Here is a 16,268-nt window from a genome sequence, read left to right as displayed (position 1 = left end):
GAGAGAAGAACGGACTGGACAAGCTGGTCAGGAAGTGCATCAGTGATGGGGAGGGGGGTGGTTACTGTCAATGAGCTGGTGGAGAAGAGGATGAGGAGCATACTGCAGGCCATTCTCAAGAACAGTGGCCACCCCCTGCACAACACTGTGGTCGCTCAGAGAAGCCGCCGCAGTGACCGAATCCTATCCATGAGCAGCCCGGCAGCCATACGACTGTATAGCAAACCTATGTACTGAACATTTTATCTCACCATTTTGCTTTTTAACTTCTTTTTTAATTTATTATTGTTATTATTATTTATTTTTTTTTCAAGCCTGTACTGTCAGAAGTGTTTGATTTATGTATAGTACACACTGGTCGATGCTGGGCATCTGAATTTCCCCAATTTGGGATGAATAAAGTATCTATCTATCTATCTATCTATCTATCTATCTATTGCTCCCAGCAGCTAACATCAGTGTTCGTCAGCTAAGCTAGGTGGCTAGCTTAAGGAAACCCGTGGCTGCTCGCGTCATGTGATTGATATTATATGACTGGATGGCCCAGATTAGACAAGACGTTGTTTTACTTACTCGATAAAGTAAACCCCACTGTTTAGCCTTTCGGGACACCTCGTATCGCCGTTGCATCCTTTGACCATGCTTCTGGTTCATTCGTATTTGGGGGCGGGGCTTAGCCAAAGGTCAGTTCGTTGGAGAGCTGCCAGCTTCACGAGCCTCTTCAGTGATCATTTTACACCAGGTTGTTACTAACTCTGAAAGAATGGATTATCTGTTTTTCCTGTCGAATGAAGCCACCATCTGCTTCTCGCTCCATCACAGCTGCACATACCCACCAAATGAATCGAAGAGACCGTTTTAAAGGCTAGTTTGTGACATTTTGGAAAGTATATATTCAATATTAACACAGTTTATAAAGTAAATGCCTACACTGTTAGAAAGAGCTTTAACCAGATTTCTGTTGTTTTGAGACTAAACCAAGGGGATAAAGTAAGTGAACGGATATTTTAGGGGATGATTAGATTAATAGTTTAGTTTAACATTTATTAACGAATCTAAAAACAACTCAAAAACATATATTTTAAACTCTCAAGTCAACGTGAGGCGAGCCGCCTGAAGTCTGCATCACAAACATGGAAGACAAAAACCGAAACAGCAAACAACCAGCGGAGGAAAACCACCAAAACAGCTCCAATTATGGTGTTTCTTACTTACCTGAATAGCAATGGTTAGCGAGGTGGCATTGAAGTGTTTCTCCACAAGGTCAGCGACTCTCTGGGTGGTGCTGAATAAATCAGCCACTTCGTCCGCCTGCAGATCCCGGAAGCGTTCCACCGGTCTCAGCGGGCACACCAGCACATCTGAACTAGCTCAGTTAGAGAAATAATGACGCTGACAACACATGGGAACAAATCTAATGACCTAATTCAGAAGCAAAATTACAAAAAGATGCAATTTAAAGTCTGAAATTGAATAAAATTAAAAATGCAATCTGGTAATGCAGTCAAATAAAAAAAAAATATTTGGACACTGAGACAACATTAACCAAATGGGCCCTGTACACCATCACAATGGATTTAAAATTGAACAACGTAACCTTTGTATTTACAGCCGAATGTGGTGAAGGTGTTGGCACTATAACGTCTAGTTTTCCACCGTTTTAAAGATAATACATGTGCACTATATTAACAGTAGGAGGAGAGCAGGTATATTAGATGATTGCTGCATCATAATAAATGAAGGAATACAGTAGATGATGGAGTTAGATTGTGACTTTCTGGTTCTGAGGATGTAGGACGTTGTCTCAGTAGCAGACCTCAGATGTCTCTCACTGAAACGCTCCTTTTCATTGAAGTCTTAAAGGTCATGGAACATATTAGAAGGAAAGCTGTAATCCCATGTCAGACCGACCGCATGTCATGAAGTGATCAAACCCTGCAGTTCATTACTGCAACTGCAGCCAGGAGCAAATATCCAGAAGGCTGGAGGAACATGTGGCTTTCTGTCACAAGTCATCGAACCAAGAACGGAACTGAAGAGTTCTTCAGAGAGAATGGACTCAAATGTGGAACTGGTCAGCAAGAGATGTGGCTCAATTCAATGCTGAACCTACAAAACCATTTTGAACCTTCCTTGACCATTTCATATCCTTGTTATTGTAAGAAAACAATATCGCAGGTGCATGAAGGGCACAAAGAGATGAAGACTCACCATCGTATCTTAGTAACAAGTACAATCAAAATCAAGGAACAGACTCAACCATGTTTCAGGCACAATCATGAAATATATATATATGACCCACTGAGAACAGGATCATTGGTCTCAAGTATCATTTAACAGTCCCATACTATTCAAAATTCACTTTATAATGGTGTTTTAACAGTAATATATGTCCCAACAGCCTGTGTATGAGGCCCCATGTGAAGAACGTCTGTCATCTCCCTCACTTGCTTCCTCCACCACTGCCTCAGGTAATGGATACTCACTTTGACCCTCCCACAGGTAAATGAGCTCTGCCCTCTAAAATTACAAGCAAGCACAATTATTTTTTATTCTCACAAATGGAGACCAGACATGGAGTAGACGTGGACGCAGCCAATTAGCATTTAGAGGGACAGACACAGAAACATTCTGTTCTCAGTAGAGACAATAGCCGGACATTTAGATTGAAATTCAGGACCAAGGCTGGATTTGGGGAAATACCCTTTGGGAAAGACTGTATAATATCGGACCTTTAATAAAGTCCATTGCTTTAAATCTCCTAAACTAAAAACAATGCAGGTATGACAACTGTTTAAATTAATAAAAAAGATTTTAAAACATCCATAAATGACAGACATACAAATATGAGAGAAAGTTCAGGCATGAAATCACCTCACATCAATAAACAATGCTTTGTGATTAAAAAAAAGGTAAAACCTGAAGGCTGTATGACCGAGACAACTAACAGGAATTGTCCTTCAATATTTAAAACCATCTTACTTTAATACTAAATGCCCTCCTGTAGAATTATGTTCATCACAGGAAGGATGAAATTTCTTTCTCACAGTGATCAAACCTCCTTCACCTGCAGAACAGATAGAACACATGATCTCACACTAAGGAGAACATTCTGGTTCAGCTTGGATTTCTAAAGTTTTACATGTAAAGACGTCAAGTGTTAAACCAGAGGATATTTTTTTACAAGTGGTCAAAATGTTTGAAACAGTCAAGAATGGAGCAAAAACAGTGGCTAAAATGACCCAAATTGCCAACATGACCTGAAAGAAATGGTCAAAAGAAAAAATTGCTAAAACAACCAAACGAGCTGGGTCAGTTAAATTCGGTGAAAAAGGCTATAACTGCTAACAACTTCTACAAAAGATAAATGGACAAAATAATTCTGGATGCCATGAATGTACATTCAGATAAAGCACATAAATAACTTCATAAGCTGTGTGATTCTTTTATGCTTAAATGTGTTTTGTGGCTCCAGAAGGATTTTATTTGGCGGAAAGTAACAAAAAAGGCTCTTTTGATGGGAAATGTTGCAGAGCCAAGTTAAACAATGCAGGTGGTCCGTTTTTTCAATTTGAAAAGGTTTGAAAAGGAAGTCAAGTCTTTATGTATTTACTACCATTGCAGTTTATTATAGCATTAATTATATTCAGTTCTGACCTGGGTCTTGTGATTGAATAAATACTGAGCTTTAAAACCAGAATTATTCACTTTATTTTAATGTGTGATTGATTTCTTTGTAGCCTTCAACATGTATGCGTTTTCACCCCAGATTCACTCTCACAGTTTGGTAATGCTGCGTCACCTCATTAAGACTTAATGTAACATTGCCAGAAAGAAAAGTCACTTGCATTAAAAATATAGATTTCAGTTCTTTTATTTCTACACTTTGCATGGGGTAGAAATGACCAGAATGGATTATTTGGCAGAGCAGTCTTCTGTGTTTGTCACTCTGATCAGTGTAACTCCCAAAAACAAAATTAAGCAATTCCATCAAACGTTCAGTTGGAGAGGAGCATTCTTCTGTCACTGGCTCAGGATGTGATGCTGTTGACGGAAATGTATTCAGTAAAATTATATATATTTTGTGGTGAGATCCATGTTTTCAGTAAAACTGTCATGGCATATTAAGGCTTGTAATTCCGCATAACAGGATGTTTTTTAGTATCTGTGAGTTTGGGTAAAGGTGGCTGACAGACATGACAAGGATGTTTCTCTTATTTTCAGGTGAATTGTGTTAAAGAATATTACTAAGCATGAGTGAACAGATTCCTAAAAAATCCTCCTATAATGCGGCCCAGTCAAAACCCTAGAAAAGATCCAAGGTCTTATTTGATTGCCTCCAACGATGAAAGGCGTGTGAGGTGGTGTTCAAACAGTGAGGAGAAAATATCAAGGCGGCGAGCAAAAACAAAAAAAAACAAGCAAAAAAAGTGGAAGAGACATTGGAGTTCATTCCCTCCCATGAAACAGCATCCTGTTGTGAAAAGATGATTACATCTTACCATTTCATGCCACAGTGGCCTCGTCTGGGAACCATTCATCTCGAGAGTCACCAAGAGTGGCACAAATGATCGTTTTACTTCTCTCTCTCTCTCTCTCTCTCTGTCTCTCTCTCTCTCTCTCTCTCTCTCTCTCTCTCTCTCTCTCTCTCTCTCTCTTACTCTCTCTGTGTCTGTCTCATTTTACTCCTCTGTCTCTCTCTGTCTCTCTCTGTCTCTCTGTCTGTCTGTCTGTCTGTCTGTCTGTCTGTCTGTCTCATTTTACTTCTCTCTCTCTCTCTCTCTTTCTCTCTCTCTCTCTCTCTCTCTCTCTCTGTGTCTGTCTCGCTTTTTTTCTCTCTCTCTCTCTGATCCCTTCTTTCCACCGTGCCGTGGTGGTGATGGAGCTTGGCCACATGAAAGATGAGGCCGATCGGAGCTGGAGAGCAGCGAGAGGCAGGCGGAGCTTGTTTACTTGGTGCTGCGGGATGAATAATGTTTCTCAACAAACGGATTAACCTCAACAAGTGATCTGCTACTGTATGGCCTGTTTGGACTGTGTGCAGAGAGAGAAAACAAAGAGGAAAAGCCGCCTCCATTGCACTTTCCAAAAACAGAAAGGCAAGCAAAAACAAAAACACATAGTGGCAAAGAGAGGCATTGAACCACACTATCCATGTGTGAACAACACATATATGGAATTTTTGAGCAACAGAAATGACCTCTGTGTTCATAAACTGTAAACTCAAGCAGTTGCAAGAATGCTTTCTTTTTTTAAAGTGATGCTTGTGTAGGATGTCGACCAGATAGTCCAGTCTGAAGGAGTATTGGATGGGATGGACCGAATAACCTGGAAATACATATAGCAAAACAAATTTTATTAGAGCCAACATTTTATCTGACCAAAAGTGTTTTTTCATTGAACTGAAGGCCTGTTTTCACCTGGAGGAACTGGACAGTCTTGTCCTGATTGATGCTGAGTTGCTTGGTTGATATTTCTCCAAAATCAATCCAACCATCTAACTTACAGACTAAATTCCCACACTGCTTCTAGAAATGTTTCATGAATCTTTTGCGGTTGAGCTTCCAAACATTGGGAGTTGCTCTCTTCGTACAGGGTGTTCTCCCTTCTGCCTTTAAAACTGCTGTGGTGATGAGGTGCCTCCTGAAGAAGAGCAATCTTAGCCCTATGTTTTTAATGACAATAGACCAGTATCCAACTTACCATTCTTAAGCAAAATTCACTTCATTCATTCACGTGATCCTTCCACATCTTACAATAACTGAGTTATACAATGTACTACTTCTTCGACAGAAACGTCCTTGTCATAACAGGCCGGTTTCACAGCTAAACTAATTTGTGGTGTGCCACAAGGTTCTATATTAGGTCCACTTCTTTTCTCCCACTTGCAGCATCATAATCATTTATTAAATTCAGTTGTGTTGTGAGTGAAAAAGTTGTATTTGATTCTAATTTGCTTTTAACTTGTAACCAATCACTTTTTTAATCACACCTCCATTAATTTAGTTACATTTCTACAAGAGAACAGGTATAGTGTCTTTTTAGTCTGGGATAAAGACAAACTTTTGAAGTGACCACTCTGCCTTTCTTCTTTCAAACACGAGACTTAACCTGCTTCAGGAAGCTGCTTCTCAGCTTCTGGCTGCTTTTAACAGACAGAAAATCATAATTCACAATTCCAGCATCTCTCCACCGTTTCGCCTTTTCCATTTTAAACACGTTTGGGTCGGGGCCCCAATCTACATTACAGACCTGCTGACCTGCGTGCAGGCTCAGATGCTCAGGTGGGGCCCTTCTGGCTCTGAGATGTAAAGGTGACCGTCCTTTAGCCGTCAGGGCTTCTCGGCTTTGGAATGACCTTTCTGAAAGAGCAGGCTGACAGGATCCCTGTCTTCTTCAAAACAAGCTCTTTGCAGACAGGCTTTCATGTTTGATGCAGTCCTACTGTGGGGCCTTTATCGAGGGTCTTAATTTGATTTATATTGTTCATACCCAGTTATTTCTTGTTGTTTATTTAGTTTTTCCCTTTGCTTCACATTGTGATTCTGTTTGCTGGACTGTGTATGCTTGTCTATTGAATTTATTAATCACCACTGACATCCATCCATTCTCACACCAATGGAGGCAGCTGCCACGCAAGATGCTCAGTCCATTTATTGGGAGCAGTTTGTGGTTCAGTGTCTTGCTCAAGGACACTTCGACATGTAGACAGATAGAGGACCGAGCCTCCAAATTTTGGATTTAGACACAACCGCTCTACCAACTGAGCCAGCCGCCCCTCATACTGGCCATGTGACTGCACTCTTCTTTCACGCAGGTTTAAGTTTTAGGTTGGTCCTAAAGAGGTAGAATAACAGTCTGAGGAGCAGATGGATTAAACATTTTGTCAAATCAGCATGCTGATCTTTAGCAGGACAAAACCTGAACTGACTCTAAATCAATCAGGTAAGACTGGTTCAGGTCAGATTCCCAACCGTTGTGACTTAGAAACTAAAGTAAAGAAAGATTAGTGTGTGAAAAATCCAGAAACTTGCACCCAATCGGTGTGTTTGACGTAGGATCACACAGGAAAGAAAGGGAAGTGAAGAGAACAGTAAATGGTAGCTATTTAATTGCTAATGAAAATGCATTAGTCTCAAAATGTAAGAGAAGGATTTCAGGAAAAACACTGAGAAATGGTTTGGAGCCCAAAAATATCAAAAAAAAATAAATGAAATGAAAAGTATTTTTCCACTTTTCACTTCCTTGAAAACAATGTTGACATGTCGAATGAAGGATTTCTTTTTAATGAGCTCATTCCAGATGAATGTAGTCTTTATAGTAAAATGATTTTGAGACCTCTGAAGTTGAGGACTCAATCTAGTGTCAGAAGAAATTCACTGTGACAGACAGGATATCAGGTTGCACTTTTTTAAATGGAATTTTCAGATTGGCCGTGACACATTGCAGAAAAAGTTCATTGAAGCTTAACATTTGAGCTCAAAAGGGACAGTATGTGGCCACTGAGCTAAAAGTAGACACAAAATGTGAATTATGTGTATAGATTGATCCAGTTCTGACGTCCTGCTGAAGATGCTGGCCTCCAATAAGTTCATGCTGTCCCTGGCTGTGGCCACAAAGCCATCAGGGAGCTGGGTGTACACAAGCCAAGCATCCTATTCATCATCTCAGCCTAATAAGCACAATAACTCTCCACAACATGCCAAATCCTCTACTGCTTTCACTGGAAGCCAACACACACAGAGCACCTTTCAGTGTCGGTTCACACACACGACACTACCTTTTTTCAGGTGATCCCACATGGTCAGGCTCCTTGGTTGATTTCCCCTCATGATGATTGTGTCTGTAAGAGAGCTTTCCATATGTCATCCTGGTTCTGGAGCAGCGTCTCCCTTCCTCTGTCGGTCTATCGGTCTCGCTGCTGCTTTGAGGGATGAGTTTGAAGACTCGCAGCATTTCCATATAGTGCGAAAACCATCTGCTCATATCCCATTATTATCTGTCACAACAGTTATTTGACTGCTTCCGTCTGATTCGTTCGCGGGGTCGTGGTGCATGTAATAAGAACAAGGGAGTGCAGATTGGTTTTACATTGCAAATGCAATCATTTCTTTGAGGGAAAACATCTGTCCCTGTCCACTCTTGCACTCCCCCTCCCACCTTAGCACACACACACGCACACATTTCCCTGATGTCACACGGTGGTCTTTTCCGATAGTACAATGACTCTGCCGTCGCCTGAAAAGTGACCGTGCCTCCTCCTCCTCCTCGCCACCCCATCGGTTTCACACTACATATTAATTCTAACACGGTGCGCTTCTGTGGGCTGTTCACACCAGAAAATGACCTAATGAAATAGACTTCATAATACCCACACGCCAGATGAAATTGTTCCAGGTGGGAGTGTTGGCACTGCATTAGCACTTCGCCCTGCCGCTAATGCTGTGAAATGAAGGCTGTGCATTAGCCCCTTTCCTACATTAGGGCCAAAGTGCAGCACAGGCTACGTTGCCTGATTTAGATCGACTCAGTTAAAGGAACAAATGGGCCTTCACGTATTTGTGGGGCTATGTGGAGTTTGGTCTTAAAACGAGGCGTGGTCAAGCCCATTAACGGCATAATGCTATTTTAAAACAAGAGAAAACAGCTATATTTATGATCATAATCAGTGTGGTCATCTCTGTCATGTGGGGCAGCAACGTCATCATTCACTTATAAGAGCAGAATCAAGTCCGATCTTTGCGGTACATCACTTGTTGTTTCTCCATTTCAAACAATGAAGATGTCACAGAGAAGCAGCTCATTAGTTTCACCTCTTGAGCTGCAGCTTCTCATTAAGGCACGACTGGAAACATGCCAAGTTGTCTGAGAAGTTCCTAAATGATATAGAGAAGCACTAAACATGCCTACGAATCATTCAAAGAAAAAGCCTCTTAAACATGCAGGACTGAGTGCAGATGATACATTATTCAAACAGCAGAGGTGGACTTGGAAACTTAAAATGCCACAGCGCCAAGAGCTTTAAAATACAGTTATACTTTTTTATCGTTATCTCAGGATATTGTTAAAGTTGTGGGGTTTTGTTTGTGATTGATTTGATCATTTTAGACAAAGAAAAAAAAAGGACATTTTCAATCGCATTTTTAAATTTGTGCTATATTCATCGTCAAAATTGTGTTCTCCTTATTTGCCTTTTGTAAACTGTAAAGGGGCATGATACATTAACATCTTACAAACTGAAACAGAAATATAAGCATATTAAGTCCAAACTATCAATTCAAAAGGAGACTTGTTGAGTAAGGATTCTGGAAAGCTTCTTAGCATCCATGAAAATGTATCCTTGATGCTGGGGTCACTTGTCTTTGCATTATTTTAAAATATATTTAGGGTTTGAATCATTTGCACATTTTTCCTTTTGACTTTTCATTATAACTAAGTGTATACTCCTTGAGAACAGAGAAAGTGGTTTGTTGTTTGTTTTCACAAAATGGGAACTTGATTTTGAAAATCTACTGTGTAGGAAAACTACAGATATAATGTAGTTCCTGTCAGGACATTTCAGACGTCTGGACAAACACAAGTAAGGAACTCCTGAATATCGGTGGCTGTTTTGCTTTTTTACATTACCAATGTCCACATACAAAATTTCGGACCAAACTGACAATAGTTCTGCACAAAGTGTGTTGAGAGCAAGCTGCTCTGGAATAGAGTACAGAGTTCTCTGTTTCTCTGAACATGGATGTGGACTTTTCATCGGAGGTGGCTCTGAGATTCCTGTTGTCGTCCCATGTAGCTTGATGCCTCTTACAAACCTCTACCACACAAAGTGAGCGCAGGACACAGATGGACAGACTCTGACTTATTCATTTATTTCATTAGTCGAACCACCAAACAGCAGCCTGGTACTGGAAAATGTCACAAACTTAAACAGCTATAGGCCTAGCATCGATGAACAAAACCGGAACCTGATCCAAATGAAATGAACCAAAATCTCTCCTACACCTCCTTTCTGGTTAAGTCACTGACCTGGATACACCTAGCGCTTTACCATCAATTCCTCAGCTGCTCCACTGGTTAGTCATGCTCTCTGTGAAGAACACTTGACTTCATGTGTGGAGCTCTTCTCTAAGGCAAAGTGTTACAACATTCTTATCTCGCTTACATCTTCTGTTTAAGGTTTCAAACCTTTGTCTCTCTCTCCAAGTCTGCCTGTTTCTCTGGCTGCATCTCTCATACACCCTCGCACTATAACAGGCTGTGATAAAGGCGGCAGGCCCTCCAATGAATCAAAATGCCCTTTCTCTTGGCAGCTCCAAATCCTGGACGGCCAAAACAAAGAGATCCATCACAGCTGCTGCAACAATTGGCTCTTTCTGCCTGATTACAGCTGGCCTAAAATGGCCCCCCATCACCCCATCACGCCCCGCAAAATGACACGCGGCTACTGACACAGGCATTCATCTACACACTGTAAAAGAAAGGGCCTCAGTAAAGTACATCTATATGTTCTCTGTGTACTGACTGGGGGGGAGGAAAGCCAATTATGGGGCATTCACTGACGTGATAGCAGGAGATTACATTACATCACTAACAGTGTCTCTGCCATTTTATCTTTATCTTTATAAAGGTAATAATATCCCGTTTTTATTCAGATAATCAGCATGATTTTACTTTGATTACATAGTTTGCTGTAACCACAAGGAAGAACTGATACAGAAAAGTGTTTCTAACAGCTCCAGAGTAAAAGCAGAATAGAATATTATAAGCACCCGTTAATACAAGGCTCAACGCTGTGCGTCATATAATGAGGTGAAAATAACTCAACTGGAAAAGGTACTGATTGAAAGTACAAATCCCTACAATGGAGTTAATCCCAACAGCAGACAGGTGTTCTGCCAGCAGACCAACACTAATGTTGGAGTATTACATGGACATTCCTTGGACTGTGGACAAATTGAAGGGACATTTGTGATCCAAGGACAAACTGACCTGAGGCTGTTGGCCAGCTGAATGCTGAGTGCTGGTACCCAGGTCACCCACACGTGAAGGTGCACAATTTGACAGAGACATAGTACAACACGACAGAGTATTGCTTCGCGTCATCAAACCACACCTTAAGTATGCCATTTTGAATATTCCATCCCTCCATTTACCCCTGCTGTAAAGAGGTTTTGGTCACAGGAAGTGGATCCAGTTCCAGTCTGACAGGGTTCAACTTCGCCAGGCAAACACATCTTACACACATGCACAAGAAAAGTAGTCACCATTTATCCTCGCAAGCAAGTTGTTGTTGGTTTTGTGGACATAAACTCACAATGCAAACAGAGAACAGGCAAAATCATTGACCAGCTGGTTCAGACCAGGAACCCTTTGCTTGTGATTGCATACCACTATACCACTGTGCCGTTCCGGTTTGATTTTGATTGATAACACCTATCATAATTTCTATAAAGTCGTTACTACAAATTATGGCTGAAATGCCTCAATGTTAGGAAACTTTAGGATTTATGAAATCAGACTTAATTAATTATCATTATGGTAATGGTAAATGATCAATCACGGCAGTTCCATCAGTATCACAGGAATCAGCTTATACCCAAAAGTAGCTACAGTTTCTTCACAAAGCTTAAGTCAAGTAAATTAAAAAAGAAAAAAATGCCTGATGAATTATTTGTGTGTGTGTACACAGGATAGACAGTAAATCTCATGATTAGAAATATTTGTTGTTTATTTCTATGTTTCCAAACAAGCCACAGAGTCGTGGGAGCTGCACTTCTTTCTAATCACAGGTTCTGATTTACAGTTCATCAAATATTTAAGCGTTGAATATGAGCTGTTCCCTCACGCCGAGACACTCAGACAGAAATTGGTTTTATTTCATATTTAATAGAATCAGCTGTGTATTCAGCGGCATAGCGGCCACATTGAAGATGTCAGCGTTGAAGGAGAGTTTGAGAAAACCCTACATGCAAAACTGCACATTCGCCCTCTCACCCAACCCAGTCCAACCCCCACCTTGACCTTCACCCCACCTCCATTTCCACCCTCACCTCAACCTAACCGAAATTCAGTCTCACTCCCACCTTCACCTCTACCTCCACCGCACTCCTATCTCACCTCATCCAGTCTTACCCTGTCTTCACCGCCACCCACACCTCCACTTCACCCCCACCTCACCAAACCCAGTCCCACCCCACCTTTACCCAATCTCACGCGATCACACTCCACCGAGCTCCAACTCCAACCCCCACCTTCTCCTCCACCCCACTTCACCTAACCCAGTCCCACCCCACCGCCATCCAACCTCACCCTAACCCAGACTCACCCCCACCTAACCCAGTGCCAACATGCCTTCACCTCCACCTCTGCCCCCACCTCCACACTTACTTCGCCCTAAACCCAAACACAGTCCTACCCCACCTCGACCCAACCTCCATCGCCATCTTAACCCCCACCTCCACACACCTCATCAAACCTAGTCCCACACCACCCCCACTTTCACTTCCACCCCACCTCACTTAACCAAGTCCTCACCCACCTTCACCTCCACCACATTTCACCCTATTTAAATACAGCCCCACCCCGCCTCCACTTCCACCCTCACCTGCACTCTAACCCAAATCCAGTCGCACCCTACCTCAAACTCTACCTGACCTCCACCCTCACCCCACCTCCAGCGCAGTCCCACCCACTGCCTTTGTCTTCAATATATTCTATTCTTATCGAAGTTTTCAATGTAAGAGACCAACTTTTAAAAGACACAGTAAGTTCCTGCGGTTGTGGCTCCGATATCTACAGTCAGAGTAACTTCAGAAATCTTAACTTGTTTTTGCGTTTCATAAAGATTTAGGATTTATTGGTTTCACGTTACTTAATTGTTTTTTTTAGAGAGAAGCCTGAATTGATGTCAGCATTTTGTTTTGTGACGATTTCATCAGGACATTTTGCTACTCAGCAAGTCATTTCTAAATATTATCAAGGCTTTTGTCATCATGACATTAAAATGATGCTTCCAAAACTGAAATAATATGAGGTCTATTGCTAAACAGATGCTCTCACCTGAATCGGAGGTGATAGCTATTATGATGTACTTAAGTGTGCAAGAATAACCACATACAACATACCAATGCAGCGTGAAAGCAAACCGAACCAAATGAAGGTGTAAAATACCCAAATGTGAACAGAGTCCTGGACTGTCCAAATATGAAAGGCCTCTTAGACAATCACAATTGTACCTTAAGACAAAAAAAGTGCTAGATTCCACTAAACTTGACTATATTAGGTGTTAATCAGAAGGCAGAAGACAGAGAGAGAGAGACAGTCCCACCCAAAGTACTTTCCACTGTCACTCAAGTGTTGAAGGAAGCGAGAAGCGTCTGGAAGCAGAGGCAGACGGAGCTCTGATGACGAAGAGAAGCAGCGCTGCTTGTCGATGAGAGGAAGCCGAGGCCAAGGCACACCCGGCAGCACTGACAGGCAGCGAGCAGAGAATGGGAGAAGAATAAGTGCTTCCCATCATGTTCCTTTCAGGAGAACAAAGCCTTGCTCTCATCGGGAGTCTGCCTCAAGCTCAAAAATGTCTACTCTTTCGAAGAGTCGCAGCCTAAAACATACATCATTCCTGGCATCACAAAAACAACAGGGGTGGGAAAGGACTACGGGGGAAGAAAATAGAATGTGAAATCCATTTCAATATGCACCATTGAAATCTGACAGGCATTGTGCCGTTGGAGGGAGACTTTGTTTTTCCAAACCAGAGTGCTATTGTCTGCGGAGATAAGATTTCTTTGCCTGAAGCTGAATAGTCTTTAGAAGAGAATGGCAGTGATTAGCCCCCAAAAAGAAGACCTTCAATGAGAATATGAAGGGCATGACAGCAGTGAGAACTCCTGTTGACAAGACATGACACTTTCATTTGAAGAAGCCTCATTTCAGGAAACGTCTCAACTACCATCCACACGAGTAACAAAGACGACAAGGGTGCTGCTTTTTTTCTTCTAGATGAGCATTAAAAACAAGCCAGCCACCGGAGGCAGAAGAGTCCCACTTCAGGAGACAAAATGAGCCTGGAATCAAATTGCATCTACGCGATCACTCAGGTTTAAGTGACAGTTCGGCACCCACAATATGGCCTGTGGGAGGGACAAAGCCGTTTAGCTCCAGCGTGCCTACGGCCACCTCTGTAATCTATGGCATGGGGGAGAAACCCTCCACCTGAACACAAGGGCGAGTGAGCGTGGCAGCATGCGTCCCCGTTATAAATACACAGCCCCTCAGTTAGAGGGCAAATTATTCGGCTGAGCTCATGATTTATGATTGAAATATCAGCCCGGGCCTGAAAACGCAGACAAAAGCGGGGAATAAATAATCATATTAGGAGGAGACGCAGAGCTTGAAATTATGCACAAGCTACTCCATATTGGCCCCATAAAAATGACACGAGGAACCTGTAATTTTTGATGAATATACAGCACGTATAAAGTAAAAAGTGGGAGCAGAGCTCAGGTCTGCGGGAGCAGCGGCAGCAGCTGCTTAGAGAACACAAAGTGGGATTGTTATCGGCATTTAAATTGAGTCAATCACGTTAAATGGTGCATGGGATATATCATATTAATCACATCGACACGACGAGGCAGCTGCAAACGGGCTGTCGTCTATTTCGGTTTTGATCCCAAACAAGTTTTCATGTGAAACATTCAACGATGCAGGTGAGCCAGTGTGGAAATATCTGACAAAACTTTTGGAGCTGAGCCATGACTCCATGGCGAAGACCCACACCGTCATTCTGACAAGTCAGTTTTATCAACCACATTTTCAAGAAATCATAGGAATATCTTGTGTTTCAATACACAATGCTCCCTGGATTACTGGCATTGGATAAACCAACATGCTAAATCACCATTGTTTCTGTTGTAAAAATACTATTTCCATGACAGTTTGGCAAATTCAGAAGCTACAATCTTTAAAGTTTGTGTTTGAAAGCCAAACATGTTGAAATTAAAAAGGGCTGCCCCAATATAATGACTTCAAAACAAGTTAATGCAATGATTTATGAGTCTTCTGCAACTTTGTGAACACATGTAGATTCTGAATCTCAGCCATCATTCAGTTACAGACACCTGAGCACAGAATTAAATAAATACTTTTGGATTCAAACTCAATCTCATTCCTGAAAAAAAACTATTACTAATAAACTCAAATGGATGTAATGTTAATGTAGCTGAGGGAAGTATCTTAAATGTCCCATATTTTGAAAAAAATCATTCTTTAATGGCTGGAATTGGGGAAATACACTTTGAGTACAATGCTGTTAGACCGCTGACTACTATGTGACATTGTTCTGTCCACTGTGGATCAGAACCCAGACTTGGTTTCAAACAAATCAACTAACAATTGCTCGAACTGAGTTGAGAAAGAAATAAATATGGGGAGAATCTTTCTTTCAATTGAAATTACATGCAGTGTTTTGCTTGAATTTAGAGAGTATCATGAAACGTGAGGCCATGTTTAAATGTGTCCACTCACAGAATGGAGATCGTACTGAAAAGCACATGAATGCAACATCAGCTGGCAAAACACCTGAGAAATCAGGCTGGAAGACTTAGAATGAGAAGAATGTCAACATGGAGGGTGAAACACCACAGTTGAGATGATTGTCTTTATTGGTAAAAACATGAGTTGGGACAATAATGAAAACAGAACAATTTAAATGGAGTCCTCCAACTGAGCCTGGCCTCCCATTGGTTATACAAACATTAGTGGTCTCTATTTCTTCTCAGGGAAAGTCATCATTTAGACAAGGCACGGTAAAATATAAATATTCAAACGTGCCTCAAGCTGTTTTTCATTCCTTTTTTGGGCAGGTGGCCAATAGCCTTGTTTCAGTCAATTTAATATGTGTAAACTGATGCCAATCATAGACTATATGGCTGAAATGCTTTTCTACATTATGAAAAAAGTGTTATTGTTATGGTCTGTAGCCTTGCTTTGGTGAATAATGATTTCCAAACATTTGACCTATTGCTGAACTTAAAGTAAAAAAAAAAAGCATAAAAAGATAAATGTAGTATGCAATTCAACTGTGTTTAAAATGCTGAAAATGTTTAAAAATATTTTGTTTGCTCCATTTAATGCCTTTTTCTAATTGAGCAGATCTTATCATTTATAAATGACACAATTCTGTGAATTTGCACAAACTTGAGAGACTTACAGGCTTGAAAAATCCTTTAATTAATTACATATTCTATATTCAAGTGCTTTTATAATAA

The 16,268-nt window shown here is 41.2% G+C and overlaps 1 protein-coding gene across 10 annotated transcripts in view; it reads right to left on the bottom strand.

Moving 5' to 3' along the window:
* fhit (fragile histidine triad diadenosine triphosphatase) overlaps positions 1 to 16,268 on the bottom strand; it is a 422,950-nt gene that overhangs the window by 106,230 nt on the left and 300,452 nt on the right. For all 10 annotated transcript variants that reach the window (XM_080460849.1, XM_080460851.1, XM_080460842.1 and 7 more), the window contains one exon: positions 1,216 to 1,361. In XM_080460849.1, the coding sequence (XP_080316975.1) occupies positions 1,216 to 1,361 (146 nt within the window). The remainder of the gene's footprint in view (positions 1 to 1,215; positions 1,362 to 16,268) is intronic.

Source organism: Lipophrys pholis (genome assembly GCF_963383615.2).
Source record: "Lipophrys pholis genome assembly, chromosome: 4".
NCBI lineage: Eukaryota > Metazoa > Chordata > Actinopteri > Blenniiformes > Blenniidae > Lipophrys > Lipophrys pholis.
The sequence above is the reverse complement of the archived record's forward strand: the minus strand, read 5'-3'. Positions and strand labels throughout refer to the sequence as shown.